At 36.1% G+C, this 20,144-nt stretch overlaps 3 protein-coding genes and 1 pseudogene across 5 annotated transcripts; 2 read left to right on the top strand and 2 right to left on the bottom strand.

Annotated features, from left to right (window-relative positions):
* Positions 1-2,276: 2,276 nt before the first annotated feature.
* Positions 2,277-8,631, top strand: LOC118046450 (probable RNA-dependent RNA polymerase 1). Of its 2 annotated transcripts, none has more exons than XM_035055358.2 (6): positions 2,277-2,311; positions 2,598-2,665; positions 3,463-4,007; positions 4,720-6,575; positions 6,956-7,106; positions 7,487-8,631. In XM_035055358.2, exons 3-6 carry the CDS (start codon positions 3,480-3,482, stop codon positions 8,309-8,311), a joined length of 3,360 nt encoding a protein of 1,119 aa, XP_034911249.1. In that variant the 5' UTR covers positions 2,277-2,311; positions 2,598-2,665; positions 3,463-3,479; the 3' UTR covers positions 8,312-8,631. The 2 variants fall into 2 exon arrangements, with proteins under 2 accessions (XP_034911249.1, XP_034911250.1); XM_035055359.2 differs by lacking the exon at positions 2,277-2,311 and adding an exon at positions 2,368-2,491.
* Positions 8,632-9,398: 767 nt separating this feature from the next.
* Positions 9,399-11,812, top strand: LOC118046452 (loganic acid O-methyltransferase). The gene is made up of 3 exons (XM_035055362.2): positions 9,399-9,550; positions 10,310-10,969; positions 11,193-11,812. Exons 1-3 carry the CDS (start codon positions 9,410-9,412, stop codon positions 11,541-11,543), a joined length of 1,152 nt encoding a protein of 383 aa, XP_034911253.2. The 5' UTR covers positions 9,399-9,409; the 3' UTR covers positions 11,544-11,812.
* A 202-nt stretch (positions 11,813-12,014) lies between these two features.
* On the bottom strand, positions 12,015-13,252 carry LOC118046614 (loganic acid O-methyltransferase-like; annotated as a pseudogene).
* A 125-nt stretch (positions 13,253-13,377) lies between these two features.
* On the bottom strand, positions 13,378-19,000 carry LOC118046451 (MACPF domain-containing protein At1g14780). 2 transcript variants are annotated; one of them, XM_035055361.2, is made up of 8 exons: positions 18,497-19,000; positions 18,159-18,413; positions 15,602-15,794; positions 15,416-15,493; positions 14,854-15,037; positions 14,559-14,728; positions 14,410-14,474; positions 13,378-14,229 (listed from the first exon to the last, which is right to left on the bottom strand). In XM_035055361.2, exons 2-8 carry the CDS (start codon positions 18,398-18,400, stop codon positions 13,611-13,613), a joined length of 1,551 nt encoding a protein of 516 aa, XP_034911252.1. In that variant the 5' UTR covers positions 18,401-18,413; positions 18,497-19,000; the 3' UTR covers positions 13,378-13,610. The 2 variants fall into 2 exon arrangements, with proteins under 2 accessions (XP_034911252.1, XP_034911251.1); XM_035055360.2 differs by having other exon boundaries at positions 18,159-18,400.
* Between the last annotated feature and the right edge of the window lie 1,144 nt (positions 19,001-20,144).

The following is a 20,144-nucleotide window of genomic DNA, read 5'->3' as shown; positions in this document are numbered from 1 at the left end:
CAGCTAGAATGAAAAATTCAATATTCCAATTTAGAATAACAACGAGTATACGTGTAAAGGAGAATGTTAGAACAAAGAGTGAATGAAGCTTGAATCGCTAGCCTGGGGCCCACCCGGGTGCATCATGAAGCGTTTTAGAAAGGAGTGAGCGCCCCATGCTTGATTGCTTTCGATTAGCAAGCAGCTACGGAGAAGGTGCCCAACAGACAAGAAGACCAAACTTGTTGGAGAAGTCGCACCCAAGTTCCTGACTGCCACACAAGTTCACGGAGCCAATAAGGAGTAACACCGTGAGCTGCCTTCGACGCAAGGGTCATTCCAAAGATTAATTCCATCGCGCTCGAGACTTTTGGGTCAAGCATCGGATGATCCCATCGTATCCATTCTCTGCTTCCATGGCAAGGGAAGTAGAATAATATTACTGTTGCTTTTCTGGGCTACTTTTCATTGATTGCTGATCGTTTGTGGGGCACACACGCGTTTCCTTGCAAAAGGAGGAGGCTCACACAGCACAGATATGGCTTTTCCATTTGACTGGCCGGCGTTTAAAAAAGTGTTGTCGGAGCACACTGGAAAAACAAAACTAATAGAAATAACACGCTTCAAAGCTCTGTTCACTATTAAGAGTGTTTTTTTTTTTTTTTTTTTAATTTTAAATATTCTGTCCACCCTGAGTTAAACAATGAAATATCTCCCAATCTCTAAATCCAACATCACTCTATATGAGAATTAATTAAGGATTAAACGTGAGGCATTCTAGTAAAAATCTCAAAATTTAAAGGCTGGCTCATATATTTACGCCTGCAATAGCTTCCGTTTATAGATGATTTTTAAAAATATATTTGTTTTCAAAAAATTAAATTAAAACTTTTTAATATTTTTTATAATTTTAATGTAATAATATAAAAATTAAAAATATATCTTCAAATAAAATATACTATTAAAAAACACCAACCACACCATGCATCCACTTAGGTTTTGCTTAATCCAAAAGTACATACATGCAATGTAATAACAGTAGTCATAACAATGCAGTAGAAGTTTCGAGAACTTTTAGAGTTTTAGTCATCATCCAATCAATTTGCCACGTCAAAAAAAAAAAAAAAGAGATTCTGTGACGCGCACCCATACCACTGGCTATTTCTGGTGTGACGCTGCGGTGCTTGCTCTTGCTGTGACAATAGATTTTCCTCGTCTACCCCCAGAGGAAGATAAGCACGCCGGCACCTGGAAGCAACTTAACCGCCAAACTATAAAGAGAATTCAAGCACAGTGCTAGTTTGCTGCTTTGTCGTTTCATAGGTTTAAAGGACAAAAGTTGAAGTTAGACATCTATTTGAACCAATAGGATCCCGTAACGTGTCATTCCCGTGGGTAAGAAGTTTAACTGGGCTAAGAAGTTGTGCTTACGTAAGCTTCCGTACATCAGCATAAATATATATGAGTTAACAGCAGTGATAACTTCAAATCGATCCTCTAACTATAGAATTAGTTTCAATTACATCCCCTAACTACCAAATTAAGCAAAGTTACCCAAAGTATCCCACCCTTATCAATGTTCTCCCCACCATTAGTCTCAATTCAACAACCCCTCTAACAAACCTGTTCTTATCACCTGCATTGTTAGGGTTGTACTTTGGACATAAAAAACATCCACGATCCGGCTTAATTCAATGAAAATTATAAAATAGTTTCAAGTAGTTCTTTATAAGGTTGCAACATTTCAAGAGATAGAGAGTGATATATATGCTATGAGCAAGATAGAAATAGAGATTATTTTTTGTTGGTGTCCAAAATATAACTTTCACAAGTAATGTTTCGAAAGCATGTTTTTTAATGAATTTCATAAGCTGAAACTGGAGTAATATTCCTTGAATTGGCAGACGAGGGATGTCATTGAAAGTGGCATCATAATGGGGGACTTATTTGAAGTTATCCCTTGATCATATTACTTAAACCGTCTCCCTATTTATTTGAGAAATTCCTTTTCTAGTATATAGTTTTTTTGTTTGTTTTAAAAATACTTTTGAAAGGAATTAATTTTTTTTTTATGTTTTTATATTATTTTAATGTATTAATATTAAAAATAAAATTTAAAAAATAAAAAATATTATTTTAATATATTTTTAAATAAAAAAAAACTTTAAAAAATAATCATTATCAAAATAACCGGCAATTGACTACAAACAGTACTTGCACTTTCCTTTGTCTGCACTTCTCGGGGGTAAAAAGCCTATATATAGCGCTCTTGCTGCTTTCTTTCATGGTAGAGGCCTGCCTGTTGATTTATTTTAATCTCTACAACCTCTTGGTAAGACTTGTCATTTTCTGTACATGTATAATTAACAAAACCTTGTTCATTTCTTTAGCTCTCTCTCCCTTCTTGTTCCACGGACAAACATCACTCCTGAGTTTGTTACACAAACATTTCTATCTAATATTTAAGGTTGTGCTATACTGGTGTGGTTTGATTTCAACGTGTGACAAAGAGGTTTCATTATTAATTATTTCTTGGATTTTTTCTCCTGGGCTCTGGCTATTTGTGTACTTGTAGTATTATACGTTCCTCTTTTGACTAGTGCTCTCTAATTGTTCAGGAAACTCAGTGTCTAAGCTGTCTCTACTTAAGGAAAACACCCGCTTACCTTCTCGCCTAACCCTGTGGGTATGTTTTGCTTTCTTTCCTTCTAATCTGCTGGTTGGATCCGTCTAATAGGTTGTAACAAGCTTGCGTTGGAGAGTTTTGATAACATTTTGTTTGATACTTCATTAGCAAGTGAGCGAACAGAAGCAATACATTTGCTTCTTGAAATTCTGGATTTAACTTGTACCTTTTAGGATTGCTGTTAGTTTCAAATTACAACGCTCTTGTGTTGATTTTTATGTCTCTGAAACAATTCTAATGAAAAATCAGTTAATGGAGAGGGAAAAAGATGCATCTTTCTTTTGGTTTTGTCTACTTTTCTTATTTTTAATGACCCGTCTTAAATTTGTAATGGGGTCAATATAGAGTCACCCTGATCTATTTTCTTCTTCTCCAAGAATCTGGGTTGCCTAGAGAGCTCATCATCACTATCAACTTTCCTATTAAATTACACCTGTATTTGAAAATCAAGCTGCATCTAATCAGTTGTTTTCTTTTCTTGAAAACCAATCAAATGTATTCTTAAACCCTATGAGAATCATCGGCTTTCTACGGTAATTGAAAACCAACAAACTGTATTCTTAAATACACACTCTGTATTTATTCTGTTATTATACAAACCTCTCATGTCGTTCCCATACACAGTCACTGGACTGCTGTAGCATATGAAGAAGTAATTTTTTTTAATTAACCTCAAGGCATGTTTGGAAAATTTCCATGTATGAAAATTCCAAATATTCCAAATCTGATTATGTTCCAATCAAAATTGAGGTACTGTACGATCATGCATTACTAATTCAGTGCTCTATGAACTGCAGTAAAAGTTGACTAGACAATGGCAAAGACAATTAGCTTGTATGGTTTTCCTACTGTTGAACCTCAAGATGACATAAAGGAATTTCTGGAAGAATACTCTGGTGAAGGTACAGTTGTATCTGTTCATGTTGCACAACCAAAAAGTGTAGGGAAAAGAACAAATGCTATAGTTGAATTCACAACCAGTGAAGCTGCTCAAAAGATCAAGCTCAAGTCCTTAGATGATGAAGGTCTATGGTATGGTAGTTCTTATCTGAAAGCGCGGGATATGTATCACGATACTGTTCCAATGCGAAAGGCCTCTCAGACTCAGTATAGCATGGATAACATAACACTGAGCTTCGGATGTCAGGTTTCAAAGGAAAAATTCTCAGTTCTTTGGACTCAAAAAGATGTTTCGGTAAAATTTGGTGTTGAACTGAGGAAATTCCTCTTCTTTCTGACGTATCTTTCCAAAAGATACAAGCTCGAGCTATCATATGAGAACATTTGGAAAATTGAGCTGCATCGACCTCGTGGAAAAACTAAGAAATATCTTCTCGTCCAGGTTTGATAGTTTAAATTCCTCTCTAGATTCTTTCAAGGTAATTATCAAATGTTAAGTTGTGTGTTTTAAATGGTATATTTGTGAATCATTATGAGAGCCATGACTCACATGCTGCATATTTTTCTAGGTAGAATTTAGCAACCCTTACACACAAATATCTATTCTAGGCATAAGATACATCCAGCTCATGTTCGTAAGCTTCTACCAACTTAGCCAAAAAAAAAAATGAAGAAAAACTCTATCAGCAATAAAATAGACTGTAGATGCTGATTCAAGCCACTTCTAACATAAATGTAGTGTTTGTCTGTGGCTATGAAACGACTTCTCCATGAAAGTGTTTATTGTTTTATATCTCAAAGTTTGGAAAACTTGAGAGTTTTGTTCCTGATTTTGATACTGTGAATCTGATTAGAATTCTGAAATGTTTTAAATTCCATTTCATACTGGATAACTGATGCAAGTTCGAAGTACACAAAGATTTCTTCCTGAATGAATTGTGCTACATGCCAACAATTTCCTGTATCGTATAAGATTTGGTATGAATTCATGATGAGTAGATAGTAGAGAGTTCAAGCCTTCATTTTTTGAAATAACAACTCTCAGATGCTGCGGGGAAAAATGTGTGTTCTATTATTTATTGAGTTTACAAAATGTTGATTTTGTTTATTCGTGTAATAGTTGTGTAACACCTTCTTCCTCTTTCGTTTGGTAGATGCTCGGAGGCCCCAAGATTTTTAAGAAAGACACGCATAAGCTCAGCAATTTTAATACTGATGATCAGTGGATTCGAGATGTTGATTTTTCTCCATCTTACTGCATAGGCCAATCTTCTGCTTTGTGCTTGGAGCTTCCGCCCAACAGCCAACTTCCGAATTTTCAGGAAAATTTTGTCTGTTACAAAGAAGATGAAGGCCACTTCATTCTGGAAAAAGGATCAACCTTCTGTTGCAAGTCAGATCTTGTTCCTATTTTGAGTGCAGCTCAAGTATCTGAACTTCCATATGACATTGTGTTTAAAGTCAATTCCTTGGTCCAGCATGGTTGTCTTCCTGGACCAGCACTTGATGCAAGGTTCTTTCGTTTGATCAATCCATCTAAAATTCGTATTGCATACATACAACATGCCCTCGAGAGGCTAAGTCATTTGAAGGAATGCTGTTATGATCCTGCACGATGGCTCCAGGAGCAATACCAGAAATACCTCACCACTGGCAGACTTCCTACACCACCTGCTATTGCTGAAGATGATGGGTTGGTATTTTTACGTAGGGTTCAGATAACCCCTACTAAATTGTACTTCTGTGGCCCAGAAGTGAGTCTCTCCAATCGTGTTTTACGCAAATATCCTGATGATATTGATAACTTTCTTCGGGTTTCTTTTGTTGACGAGGATCTTGACAAACTTTTTTCTTCAAATATATCGCCACGGACATTTTCTGCAATTGAGGGGAGGCAAACCAACATTTATCGAAGGATACTGTCAGTTCAAAGAAATGGCATAACTATCGGATCTAAGAAGTTTGAGTTTCTTGGTTTCTCACAGAGTCAATTACGGGAGAGTTCTCTGTGGATGTTTGCTTCTAGACCTGGGCTCACAGCAGCAGACATTAGAGAATGGATGGGTGATTTTCGTGAAATAAAGAATGTGGCCAAATATGCTTCAAGGCTTGGCCAGTCTTTCAGCTCATCGAGGGAAAGTTTCAACATTGATAGGCATGAAATAGAAATTATTCCTGATATAGAGGTTAAAAGCGGTGGAGTCAACTATGTTTTCTCTGATGGTATTGGAAAAATTTCAGCAGAATTGGCAGACAGCATAGCTCAGAAACTTGGCCTTAGAAGATTTACTCCTTCTGCCTTTCAGATTAGGTACGGAGGCTACAAAGGTGTTGTGGCTGTTGATCCTACTTCATCAATGAAATTGTCACTGAGGAGAAGTATGTCCAAGTACAAATCAACTAACACTAGCTTGGATATTTTGGATTGGAGCAAGTATCGGGCTTGTTTTCTCAATCGTGAAGTGATCACTCTTTTATCTACCCTTGGGGTTAAAGATCAAGTTTTTGAAAGGAAGCAAAGGGAGGCTATAGCTCAACTAGATGCTATTTTAACCGATCCAATAAAAGCACAGGAGGCACTTGAGTTGATGGGTGCTGGAGAGAACGCATATGTTCTGAAGGGAATGCTTGCGTGCGGTTATAAGCCGCGTGCAGAGCCATTTCTAGCAATGATGCTGCAAACATTCCGTGCATCGAAGTTGCTTGATTTGCGGACAAAATCAAGAATATTTGTTCCAAAAGGAAGAGTAATGACGGGATGTCTGGATGAAACCAGGACGTTGGAATATGGTCAAGCGTTTGTCCAGTACTCTCGTGCTAGACTTAGGAAGTTATATGATCATTTCAAAGGTGGCGAATCAGATCAACATACTCTGATTTTTAGGGGAAAGATAGTTGTCGCGAAAAACCCCTGTCTACACCCAGGAGACGTGCAGATCTTAAAAGCTGTGGATGTGCCGGCTTTGCATCACATGGTGGATTGCATCGTTTTCCCCCAAAAAGGAAAGAGGTAAATTTCTTATTTTCTTATTGTTTTTTAAAAACTCTTATTTGCACTAGACATTCTGAAGCATCACAACTTGGAACTTGTTACAGAAGTCCTGTTGTCTGTGTCTTCCACGTTCTTTCTGGACTTGGTTGAAACGAACACTTCTCGACTTCTACGTTTATAGTTTTTTGTCAGTCAGACTTAACACATGCTGCAAGATTTATTTTGTTGTTTCTTGGGAAACTCCTAGCTTTGCTAATGAAAACATCATTTAATTGTACTTTTGAATCTTCTGAAGTAGGCATGCTCTTCCACACGGGCTTAAATATTCTTGTTGTTATGCACTATATGTCTCTATGCATACATTGCTCTCTGATACTAGTAATTAAAATTTTGATCAGACCTCATACAAATGAATGCTCGGGAAGTGATCTAGATGGAGATGTGTACTTTGTATGTTGGGATACCGATCTCATTCCTCCTCAGAAATTTCCACCTATGGATTATGCTGCACCACAAACTACGATTTTGGACCACGATGTTACAATAGAGGTAACTATTCAATCAAGTGTTTTAACATTTATCAAAGGGGTCTCATTAATTACTAATCTTCAACAAGCAATCATTTTTAATCCTTTGTTTCAGATGTTCTTCCCATCATTTCTAATTTTCGCATAAATGAGCACAGGAATCATTTCCTGAACAGTAATATCATTAATTGCCTGGGTAGTTCGTCATTGCTCTGGAAAGAACTTTATCGAAAAGTTCTGTTTATTTGAATTCCTTGTAATTAATGATATGTTATATAGCACAGAGTCTATTTTCAGACCCCCCCCCCCTCTCTCTCTCACACACACACACACACTCATCTGATTCGTGTACTTGTAGAGACATTTTCCCTTTGCGTTGACTAGTTTACTGCAATGTTACAGGAAGTTCAGGAGTATTTTACAGATTACCTCCTCAACGACAGCTTAGGGATCATTTGCAGTGCTCACGTGGTCTTTGCAGACAGTGAGCCTGACATGGCAAGAAGTGAAAAATGTATTGAGCTTGCTCAGCTATCCTCAATCGCTGTTGACTTCCCCAAAACCGGTGTGCCTGCTAAAATTCCTAAGGAACTACGTGTCAAAGAATATCCAGATTTTATGGAGAAGCCTGCAGATAAACATACTACCTATGTATCCCAGCGTGCACTTGGAAAGCTTTTTCGAGCTGTAAGAGACATCGCACCGGACACAAGTCCTATAAGACCCTTCACTAAGGAAGTGGCAAAGCGGTCTTATGACCCTGGAATGGAAGTTGATGGATTTACAGATTATATCAACGAGGCTTTCTATTACAAATGTGAATACGACAACAAGCTGGGGAACATGATGGACTATTACGGGATCAAAACTGAGGCTGAAATAATCAGTGGTTGCATCATGAGAATGGGAAGATCTTTTGATAAGAAAAGGGACTTGGATGGCATTAATTTTTCTGTAAGTTCCTTGAGGAAGCAAGCTAGGGCCTGGTTCAACGAGAGCGGCTCAGAGGAAAGCCCTGATGATGTTTATCGAAAAGCATCAGCTTGGTACCACGTCACATATCATCCTCGTTTTTGGGGCCGCTACAACGAGGGAACGGATCGAGTTCATTTCCTCAGTTTTCCCTGGTGTGTTCATGACAAACTTTTTGAGATTAAGACGGGCACGACATCAGTGGTGCACCAGTTCAATCGAATGGCGAGCTTTCATGTAGAGATCGGAGACTAGAAGACATCCCTTCTTCTGTCGTCTCGCAGGCGTGCTCGTTGCCTCTTTTATTACGAAGTATATATTTATTTGCCTATAGAACTCAAAGCATGTGCGTATTTGATATTTGTGTGACTACCTGTCTTTAGCTTACTGTTATTTGTGTGTATTGTCTACAGTATTGTTGTGAGGAGTGGTTTGTTACTGGTTTAATTAGGTTAATTTTCAGTGATCATAATAAATGAAAGCTGTAATCAGAACTGGGGAGATATATTTCTAGCTTCTGTTATTGAATAAATGTTTGGTTTGCCATTTTCTATGGAAATTCCTCGGTGTCATTGTAAATGCCATCCCATCACCTGCCAAGTGGCATTCAGAAAACATCGATCATCATGATGTATGCTGCACGTTGGAAGAAATTAAACTCTCTCTTGTTTGTCTTTTATACAGCGTTCAATAGGCATGGATGACGTTTTTTTTATATACATATACCAATAACATGAACTTAATTTGTAGTCTTCTTTCTCAATATTTTGTTATTGCAAGATCGACAATGAACTTTGCAGTCTCATGAAGAGACGTACACTTGTCATTTTTTATTTCCTAGATTTTTCTTTATCGTTTTTAATTGTTGTTTACATGTTCTTAGCAGAAGTGTTCGAGTTGTTTTCAACGAAATCAAATATATATATATATATATATATATATCCTCTTTGGTGGTTATTAATAGACGATTCTGGTCTAAAACTAATTTAGTCCCTTCCTCATCTGTTGAGTTTTAAATCAAAATCTAACCAGATCTAAAAGCACATGGTTTTCAATTTTGACTGGTTTGTTATTTAAAAATGAATTAATTAGAACGAACATCGGTGCGCGTGAAAGGTGGCTTGTTGATGCATATCTTTACCATCGGTGGGGCAAAAAAATACAAATTGACGGAAAATGAGAATATAGAAAGAAATGCGTCACATAAAAACATCCAAAATAGAATAAGCAGGCATGCCACTCTGTCCAAAACGGAAAATGACAAAAAGCATCAACTATGCAAACCTTGTAGTAACTGTTTTGTCTTGTCGCTTGACAAAACCTTCTAGAGAGAAACAGAAGGAGAATAAATACATGCTCGATCGAGGCTTCACTTCTCCTCAAACCACACCAAGATCGATGAGCAGCAAAGCAGAAATCGGATTGCTGGGATCGTTGCCAGTTATGAACGGTGGGACTGGAACATACAGCTATGCCAAAAACTCCACCTTACTGGTTTTACTTCAAAGAGCTGGATATATTATTTATACTTTTATAATTAACGGCATGTTTATGTTGAGTTTAGCAGAGCTCTGATACCACTAATTATAATGAGCTTAGTGCAGCGCAATTTGAGTACTAAACCAGGGTTATTATACCACTAATTATTGCACAATAGTAGTATAAATGTACTAGCTAGTTCACACGATCACTACAAATAATTATATCACACTCACTCTCACACACCACACCCTAAGTTTAATGAACCCGTATAGGAGTTATTTCTAGCTCTCCTCACTTGGTGTTCTCTGCTCCACACTGACTCGATTGATGGATGCTAAAAAGGGGAGAGGGACTACCTATTTATACTAGCTGGTTAAAATATAAAACAGAAGTAAAAAAAAACGGTGTATTAAGTCATTTTCCGGCAAGTAGAGGTCGGTGCACTAACTCACCTCTCCGTAGTCCATAGCTACAGTTCGTAGGATGAGATTTTGCATGTCAAAAAGTTTACAACATTTTCATGTGAAGGCAAAGCTTCCATGACAAAGTTGCTGGTGCAATTTAATGCCCGTGTTGAATTTCAACAGCTTATGCTTTCAAACATGTAAGCAATTCATTGATATTTAAGGACCTCTAATTTTGTAGTCAATTTAAAATTGGCAAGTGTTATATATAAAACACAAAATTTCTTTTCATAAATATGAAGTAAAAATTAAATTCAAAATTATATATCTAGATGAACTTAAGTGCATCAAAATCTTACTTCTGCAGCGAAATTTGGCAAATGCTGTGAGGGAAAAAATTGATGAGGCAATTGCAGAGAAACTTGATATGGAAACCCTATGTTCTAGCGGCAAGTCATTTCATATTGCAGATTTTGGATGTTCAACCGGACCCAATACGTTTATAGCAATGCAAAATATACTGGAATCTGTAGAAAGGAAATACAAATCCCAGTGCCCTACTAGTCAAATTCCTGAATTCCAAGCATTTTTTAATGACCAAGCATCGAATGATTTCAACACCCTCTTCACCACTCTCCCACTGGATAGGCAATACTTTGTAGCCGGTGTGCCCGGGTCTTTCCATGGCCGGTTGTTTCCTGATAGCTCTCTTCATTTTGCTTATTCCTCTACTGCACTACACTGGCTCTCTAAGGTGCCAGAAGAATTGCTAGACAAGAACTCTCCTTCATTTAATAAGGGAAGGATTTACTATTCGAATACCCTGGATAAAGTGGTTGATGCTTATTCTTCTCAATTTGCTAAGGACATGGAAATCTTTTTGGATGCTAGAGCAAAAGAGCTTGTTGCTGGAGGAATGTTGGTGATGACGATGCCTAGCCAGCCTAATGGAATCCCTTGTTGCCAAACAGGGATGGGAATGATGATAGATTATTTGGAGTCTTGCTTCTTGGACATGGTGAACGAGGTGAGTACTCCACCGAAATAAACGCAATATTATCGATATTTCATTCGTAGCTCACTCTCTAGAACTCATAAAAAAAGAGCTTTTTTTTTTCTCAAAACATGATGTACAGTGTAGATCTAGTTCATGATAGTGTATGTTGGGTTGTTATTGTTAAGGTTGGAGCATTATTTGACTTTTATGTATGCATCTAATAAATTCAACTCCAAATGGTCGCTATCTACAGGGTATAATAAGTGAAGCTAAAGTGGACTCTTTCAACTTGCCAATGTATTCGGCGACTCTGGAAGAGATGAAAGAGTTAATACAAAGAAATGGGTCTTTTAACGTTGAGAAAATGGAGTTGACAACGGCAAACGGAGAATCAAATCCTCAAAGTTATAGCTCTTACTCGGGGCGAATACTCCAAATGCACTTGAGAGCTGGGATAGAGGAAATAATCAGTAAACATTTTGGAACTGAGATTATTGATGACTTTTTTGATCGCTATGCTATGAAAGCTGAGGAATTTTCCCGTCGTCCGCAATCAAGCGAGAGGAAAGGAGCTCTATTGTTTGTTGTTTTGAAACGCAAATGATGCGTGTTCAAGTGCTTGTCGTTCATGCAGGCTTTCTCTCCTGCTAATTTAATTCTCCACGAGTGTTGATTTATTTTCTGCAACTTTGTCATATCTTATTACTGGACATTATGAATTGCTTAGTCGTTTGCAAACAATTATTATGGATTCATCCATAGTTACTAATCAATCGATCAACCTTATCTCAATATTCTTGTTCTTCCAATCAATCAGCATACTTCCATTCTTGTACGTAAATCAAACGGTTTATGAATGATCATCACAGCAGCAAACGCACAATGGTGGTTTTATTCTTTTATACATTCCTTGAATAACACAATTGTGGCAATCTTTTTTCGTCGTTACTCTTTCTGTCTTTATCTTATTTGTTTTTATATTTAAAAAAGATTTTAAAAAAAATTAATTTTTTTTATTTTTTTATTTGTATCAAATTAATATTTTTAGTGATTTTAAATGGTTTTAATGTGCTGATATAGAAAATAAATTAAAAAAAAATGCTTTAAAAATTGTTTCCAGGGGAATGAATGTTGAACCAGAGCCATTTTGGGTGATGCTTTCCTCAATTGTAACGCCTCTGCTAAGGAGCCACATGGAGTGATGCTGGTGTTGCCACATTCTTGATTTTGAGCTTCAGATACCATTCCCTGTAATGGAAGTTATTGGCCTTTATCAAATAAATGTAAAATTTTATGGGCATAAATAATCTTAGAAGATAAAACCTGAATATTACTCGTTAGCTTAATTACCTCCTTCACCATATCAATGAAGCTCAGTGACATACACTCAAACATAAAGCCATTTTGTAGCTCAGAATAAAGCATCCCGTTAGGGATACCCTGTGAAACTATCACCACCATCCCTACAGGAGCAAGCTCTATAGATCTTGCGTTCAAAAAGTTCTTTATGTCCACGGCAAATTGAGATGCCTATGCATTTACAACTTCTTTTGGTGCATTTGTGTAGTGAATTCTTCCTCTATTCCATTAAGGGGGATTCTTGTCGAACATTTGTTCTGACACAGCTTAGACAGCCAATAATGGAGTGAAATAGAGCAGTGCACCAAGTGGAGAAAGGACTTAGGAAATAACTGACCGTAGAATGAACCTAGCACACCAGCTGCAAAGTATTGCCTTTCTTGTGGGAGATTGTCAAAGAGGGTATTAAAATCGTTAATTGGTTGATCATTGAAGAAAACTTGAAATTCTGGAATTTGGGAGGTGTGGAATTGCAATTCATACTTGTGCTTGATAGCTTCAAGCAAAGTTTGATCATGGAAAAGGTGTTTGGTCCTACCAAACATTCCAAGTATGCAAGACGAAATGTGTTTGAAGCGATTGGAAGATTCTTAAAGTCCAATTTCTTAGCAATCTCCTCATCAATTTCTTCTTTAACTACATTTGCGCTTCATCTCCGAAACAAAAATGTGCCAAGTAACTCGTGATCAGATTGATGTTACCATTCTAGTAAATGAATCTTGTAGGATAAGGCCATATACATGGTCTTGCAAGCAGATGCATATTAAACATTGTAAATATAGAGAGCACGTAGTTGCATCAAAACTCCCTCGTTAGCATTCCAATCATGAATAGAAATTTAATAAGAGGGCTTTAAAAAGTAAATGAGATGTGAGGAAAGCCAATACACTAGTTAATCAGCAAATTAAGGCAACACCTGCAAGTAGGAGTTCTTGTAATAGCTTTAAGCGCCATCTCCACCAACCTCAGGAGGTGCATTGTCTCCGGTTTTGACTCACCGGTGTCTTTTTTTAACATGGATATATTGACAATTACTAAAAAAATTCAGTCCAAATTGAAGAATGAAGGAAAGAAGTGTGTTGATCCCTCAACCTTCACTCGCATTAAAAAATTTCCATACACTTGATTTCTTATATTGTTTCGTATATGCAAAAAATAATTACATTACTGTAAAGCCACTATTCTATGTACATATTTGTTGCAAGGTGGCAAGGACGATATTTAGAAGTTCAGTTTGAGTTCAAAAGAGAAGTTTCACACTAGGAATCTTGTATTGATTTCTTATTTGCACCTTAATTTTTTTTTCATTTTTTCATGAATGAATGTTTAATAAGGAGAACTTAACCTGCAAGCTTATTTTCCCTTTATCCAAGTCCAGCCTAGCCCCTGTTACTAGCCAATGCCCAGGACTGTCCTGTGGCCCTCTACACAACTGTGATGTATCTACGAACTTCAAAAGCTTTTGTGTTTGCACCGGCACTGGAGGCCCTGATGGAAATACACTGGAATCCACCACCACGGCCTTAGGTGTCTCTTTCACAGGATTGCCTGTTATCGACGTGCTTATGGCAGAGAAGAGGCCAGACTTCTGCGAAAATCCTGAAGAGCCTTGTGCCCAGCTTGACTGAACTATAGAAGAACATGAAACCTTGGAGAACAGTAGCCGAAGATGGAGGACACTCTTCGAGTTGTGATTCTTTTTCTGAAGTTTAGCTCCTGTGACAATGTAAGCTACATCTTTTCTAGTACTCCATCTGGGGTCGTATTTTACTGGTGCTGTGCATACATGGGAAAACTTTCTTCGATTTATAGCTTCAAAGTATCCTTCGTTATCCATGTCATCGGACCCTCGCCATAATTGCATGCTGTCATCTATCTTGTTTGCAAGAATTGCTGGAGTGTTTGTTAGGTGTTGGAGGTGTATGGCTAACCTGAAAAGGGGATATATAGGCCTGATTAATGCTAATCATCAGGCATATATGATAAAGACCATGCCACATTGCCACAGAAACGTGTTCATCCTCCAATTGGCCAAGAAAAACGATGGCCGTAAAAATTCTTAGATTTCTAGAGGATTATTTTAAAAATGTCCATATGTTTTTGACTATTACCTGTTGCATTTCATGCCTTCAAGATAAAACCTCATTCCAGTTACTGGTCTCTTTCCAACTGTAACCTGTATGGCCAGAGCATAGTTTAGCAAAAACAGGCACTGAATTATATGAAAATTCGTACAAGAAATGACAGGTTCAGCCGTTACCTGACTAGTGTTCACATATAGTTTAGGGCCCAGAAAGTTTAAGTGAAGAGCTGAAGATGAACTTGCCACATTTGTGGAAGGGCCTAGTGGCAGGTCATTGTGAACAGGTGCCCAACTCTTGTGAGATTGGAAGTCAAGAAAATAAGGCAGATCAGATAACGGAGGCTTGTCTGCAATCACATAAAAAAAGAAAAATCAGTTTCTCGCGAGTGGATTCGGAAAATGCAACATGCTAATTCTACTTTAGTGCTTGTTACAGCATTGCAGTAAGAGAGACAACAATGGACACACTTACATCTAAGATAAAGATTGATAGCGTGAGACAAGAAACCTTTGCCAGGAACATCTTTAAGGAGAGACGTTATGGGTATGAAGCTAAATTGAATTGCATCTGGCATGGAAGAAACTGTTGGAAGCCACTCAAAGTGACTACTTACTGATGTATCACCTCCCTTCTTGGCATATAGAACAGTGATTCCCTGCAAAAATCAACTCCCTACTTCAATATGAGTTCGAATAATTCGCAATTTTTTATTTTTTTTGAAAAATTAGCTCTCTCTGTCTCTTCCTTGACATGTGTTATTTCCATAAGTTGTTATTGAATTGGAAGATTATATAGAAAGAAAAATAGATATTGGTGAACTTATACACGTCAACATTGTGATGGTATCCGCCATGAAAGTAAATGTGGGCTGGGGACGTTGGGTCCTCTGGGCCATGAATCATGAGGAATGTTGAATTATTTTTATAGCTACCCATTAAGTTCCTCATATTCCAAACCGGTGTCGATAATCAATAATGTGGTGCCATGACAGCATTAGAATTTAAAAATGATCATTTGCAAGAGTGGAACATACATCTTTTGTGTTGCTGACGGAAGAGAAGCTATCGAAGGCAACAGGTTGTGGATCAAAGACATTGAAAGCCTGCGGTGCCTGCAATTGACAGCACAGATGAATTGTTAGGACAATGCTAGGATAGAAAAATCTTAAATAAACAAACAAAAGATTTACTTGGTAGGAGAGGGGATCGATTAACGTAACCTTAGACTTGTGATCTCTTGCTTTTGGAGTAAAATTGCACGTCCCTGAGAACAGCTGATCGCCAAGGTCATCTAAATGTTTCTTCAGCTCCGATGAACCCACATTAGAAGATTTGTCTTGCCTGACCAGAACCACGTCATGGCCACCTATGCTCAACCCCACAATAATATGCGTCCCGTATTTTTCAATGAACCTGTCAGGCATCAAAATTTTAATGACATCAAATTTGGCTTGCAAGTTCCACGAGTTTGGTTTGTGTAATAACTTCGTCCACCAAACCCTCCAACGTACATTAGCCTTGTGGCGACCACACACGGTTACGTTTCTTCTTAAATTTTCAATTCTATGAACTTAATTCGAAAAAAATAAAAATAAAATATAGTGAGAGCGGGATAAGGGGAATGGGAGGGTGGCCTCTCACTTGTCTGAAAGTGGTTCATACTTCAAATCCAAGCAAGTTGATATTGTTGACTGCCATGTTAAACAAAAAGAAATTGCAATTAAAAGAACACCCTTTGATTTGACTTGGTCTGTGGAGCTGGTTTGGCCATCTCGTTGAGTTTTTCCTCCCATTAGCACAGTTAGGAGAATAATTTTCATTCTATATATATAAAAACATGCGCACCTTACACGTATTTGCTTCATGCGTGTTTACAGGTTGTGCATGTATTATATTCGCAATCTATAAGGTGCGCATGTATTATATTTACTACTACCTAATTAATTATTTGAAGACAGTTTTTCTTTTTTTCTCTCAACTCAGGCCAAGTAATCTCTCTCTCCACCGTAAAAAAACTGTTTATTTCTCTCAACTCATTCCTTGTTTTAGCGAGAGTCAAAAGATTAGATCCTAGAAATTTGTCCTTTCTCAATCATTGAGTTTTATGGTGGTGGTGTTTTCATTTTATAAATTGGTCAATCTCACTCCATAGTTTATTTTTATTACTAAATAGATGAAAATATCCCTAAGTATATAGTACTTGCGTGTTGTATTTATATCTAGAAAATATAGCTAAAAGTAGATAGCCTTCCTTTTCATGATTAGGTTGCCTTTTATAATTATCTATAGTCAGATTAAGTTTATTTAAAAAAATATTCACACTTAATTTTTTTTTTCTTGTATAAGATTTTTTGTGTGTGTGTTTTTAAATGTAAAATTCTTAAAACCGCGTTCACCAATAAAATAATTATTTCAAAAAAATAGTAGAAAAAATAAAATTTTGAAAACTTGAATTTTTTTATTTTTCTTTTTCTAAAGTTTGAGAATATATATTTATATAAAATTCGGTCCTTTTAAAATTAGATATTCCGTAATTATATTGAAGATAAGGGATAACATGGTCTATTAATAAAATCTATAATAAATATGAAGTGGAATTAAAAATTCATCGTGCAAATAACACCAATGACCATCCTGAATATAATTAACTATGACCCATAAATATATCTAAAAAAAAAAAAACTATGACTCATAAATATATCCGTGTGTTTGTGTTAATTATGCCTTTAAAATTGGTCATTTAGATATTGAATTCTCACATTTTTCTAATTCTATCTTTAAATGTTGTATACAGTGTGATTTAAAAAAAAAAAAACAGAGAGAGAGAAGTTCAAATAAGTTCATGTCTAGAATGTGAAAGACCAAAAAAAATATATCATTTTTCTTAAAGCTAATAATTTCAAACTTCAAATTCCTCTTCCAAAAAAAAAGTCCACCCTCAATTCTTCTTCCTATATTGCCATTTTATACATTTAAGAAAATTTACTATTCAGGTGACTTTTCTCTTGCTCTATTTTTTGAGATTTCTCATATAATTATCGTGGTAATTTTTTAATTTCTAGATTTTCTCACGTATAAAATACTCGATGCTTTGTAATATAACTTTTCTTATACTATACTTTTGTTAAAGTTTATGAAGTATTATAAGCCACTTTTTACAAAGAAATTAAATAGAAAACTAAAATCATACGATGATCTTACTAAAACATCGAAAAAAAATTACAAGTCGAGAGGGAATTGCATGCTAAAATTGTCCAGCAAAAAGAAAGAAAGTAGCGAACGGTCTTAAGGGTAAAAATAAAGAATTAGAAAACATAAAAGTCTAAACAACCAAACTGACACAAAGTTATGGATAGACTTCGAAGTTTGGCCCATCTTGGTCGACCGATTCAACTTTCGCATTGGTGCAAAGAAAAAAAAAAGAAAAAGAAAAGTTGGTTTTATCTTTCTAATAAAGTTATCAAATCCGAAGCAAGCAAACAAGCAGAAGTTCCTGTTTTTCTCCATCCATTGCATGTATTTGTAATTTAATATACTACTTTTTAGCACGATCATGTTCATTATTTTGTTCATAAAAAGAAAAAAGAAGAAAGAAAAAGAAAAAAAAAAAGTTGGTTTCATCTTTCTAATAAAGTTATCAAATCCGAAGCAAGCAAACAAGCAGAAGTTCTTGTTTTTCTCCATCCATTGCATGTATTTGTAATTTAATATACTACTTTTTAGCACGACCATGTTCTTTATTTGGTTCATAAAAAGAAAAAAGAAGAGGATGAATACCTTGCTAGAGCACAGGGATCCCAAGACGATGGAACTGCGTCTCGGACTTCATCACAGAGAACCAGCGGATACCGATCAATACGAAAATTGAACAGGGTTATGAAGCAACCATCAAGTGCCAAACATTTGGTGTCAGCTGCATCAGCTGCCCATGTATCACTTTCAAATCCAAACATGGAGTTAAACAGCCCAGATGGGATTTTTCCTGGCACCGATGCTTTCTGGTTGAAGAACTCTGACATCTGCACTTTTTCTCTACTCATAAATTTATAACCCGATATGGCAAAATCAGTAACAAGAATTAAGAGCAAAAACTCTCTTGAAGACTAAAAGAATACCTGTTGGAACTCAAGGATGTCTGACTGGTATCGGACACGATCTCCTTTGTCGCACTTTATATCAATAGAAACATCTTTGATGGCCCCAAAACCAGGCACCTCGAGCTCTTTTTTCTCTGCTTCACTAAGGAAAACTAATCTTTTTTCTCCTTTGCAAAACTTGAGTCTGAAATCCGATGTTAAGTCGAATCCCCTTCCAAGGCTCTTCAGAGTCCTCTCCATTATCCCATTGCTCATCATGATCGATCTCCTGTTTGTAGCTCCCTAGCTCGCTTTTTTTTCTGTTTAAATAGAGTACTGCCTTGCTGTTGAAAATTATACGGGGTGAGAAAGAGCATTCAGTTCATGAAAGAAAATGTCAAGACGTATATTCTTGGGATCACATTTGTTTTGTGAATTTATATGTATGATTGGTCAAATGTATGAATGGAGGATATTTATGAAATGGTAAAATCTGCAGAGTACCTAAGAAACTTCATCTCCTTTTCTTTGATTTGTTCATCTAATTTGACTTTGATTCATTAGTATTTATAGTACATACAGAGAAAGCAAGCCTAGTCTGCTTTCACACACAAATGAACAAGAATTATGGGCTCATTATAAACTTAGTCCTTGTAGTTTATTGAATAGAGATGAGGAAAAAACTAAAAAGTTGTTTAAATTGAGAAAATCAGATAAAAAAATTAAAAAAATAAACTGTAAAGAAAAAATTGATTAAACTGATTAAAATTTAAAAAAACAGACCGGTTTGTGATTTTGGTTTTATAAACCTGAAATCGAAAAAAATTAAACCCAAACCGGAAACAAACCGAGCCAAACCAGAAAAAATTGAGTCAAACTGGTTTGAACCGATTTTTGTTTTAAAAATCAAACTGAAATCAATTTTGGTTCAGTTTCAATTTTTTTAAAAAAAAATTATTTTAATTATTTTTTTAATAAAAACCAAACCAATCAAAAATAATAACACTATTACCAAACAAGTTATTAGTTCTTATCTTATTGAAAATAACTACTTAGTTCCCTTAACCATCCTCAACTTAGTGGCTTCTTCTTTCCAAAAATTATCTCTCATCTTATTCTCGTTTTTATTTTCCAGCTCTCAAGCAAAAAAAAAAAAAAAAAACCGAGAAAAGAGCATGAAATATTGAAATTGATAAAAGGACCAAATAACAAAGAGATATAACAATATAGGATTAAACATATATAACAATAATCCAGGGATTATTAGTAACTTGAGAAATGGGGAGCAGCCAGTTGCTCTAGTAGGTCCCTGCTGTGTATACTCATGACCATGCTTGCGGCATGATATTTCTCTAACATTTTTGCGTCAGCTGACTCAAGTGATAGATGAAATGGGACAATAAGCCATAATGTCCTTAATTAGTTATCCAAAAAAAAAACACTAAAATAGCTCGTGATTTCAAGACACAAAATACTATTTACCCGTGCTCTTGTGGATCAGACTGTTTTTTTTTAAACTTAAAAAGATTATTAAGTATGAAGATTTTTTTTTATCATCTACAGTTGATGTCATCAGAAGGCTTTGTTACGGAAAATGTGCATGCAACACTAAGGTAAACCCATGTCGTTTAAATTATAATTTTAAAACTCAGTTCAATTTAAGATTCAGGTTTTGAATTTTAACAGG

The sequence above is a fragment of the Populus alba genome, chromosome 10 (genome assembly GCF_005239225.2).
Source record: "Populus alba chromosome 10, ASM523922v2, whole genome shotgun sequence".
Classification (NCBI taxonomy): domain Eukaryota; kingdom Viridiplantae; phylum Streptophyta; class Magnoliopsida; order Malpighiales; family Salicaceae; genus Populus; species Populus alba.
Note: the sequence above shows the minus strand (reverse complement) of the source record. Positions and strands in the feature narration are given on the sequence as shown.

Coding starts and splice junctions, on each gene's coding strand:
- LOC118046452 (XM_035055362.2), top strand. CDS start 9,410: ATGCTCGATCGAGGCTTCACTTCTCCTCAAACCACACCAAGATCGATG. Junction 9,551..10,309: donor CCAAAAACTCCACCTTACTG/GTTTTACTTCAA, acceptor TTACTTCTGCAG/CGAAATTTGGCAAATGCTGT. Junction 10,970..11,192: donor TCTTGGACATGGTGAACGAG/GTGAGTACTCCA, acceptor CGCTATCTACAG/GGTATAATAAGTGAAGCTAA.
- LOC118046451 (XM_035055360.2), bottom strand. CDS start 18,736: ATGATGAGCAATGGGATAATGGAGAGGACTCTGAAGAGCCTTGGAAGG. Junction 15,795..18,158: donor GATCCCTGTGCTCTAGCAAG/GTATTCATCCTC, acceptor GATGCCTGACAG/GTTCATTGAAAAATACGGGA. Junction 14,729..14,853: donor TATCAATCTTTATCTTAGAT/GTAAGTGTGTCC, acceptor ATGTGATTGCAG/ACAAGCCTCCGTTATCTGAT.
- LOC118046450 (XM_035055358.2), top strand. CDS start 3,480: ATGGCAAAGACAATTAGCTTGTATGGTTTTCCTACTGTTGAACCTCAA. Junction 6,576..6,955: donor TTCCCCCAAAAAGGAAAGAG/GTAAATTTCTTA, acceptor AATTTTGATCAG/ACCTCATACAAATGAATGCT. Junction 7,107..7,486: donor ACCACGATGTTACAATAGAG/GTAACTATTCAA, acceptor GCAATGTTACAG/GAAGTTCAGGAGTATTTTAC.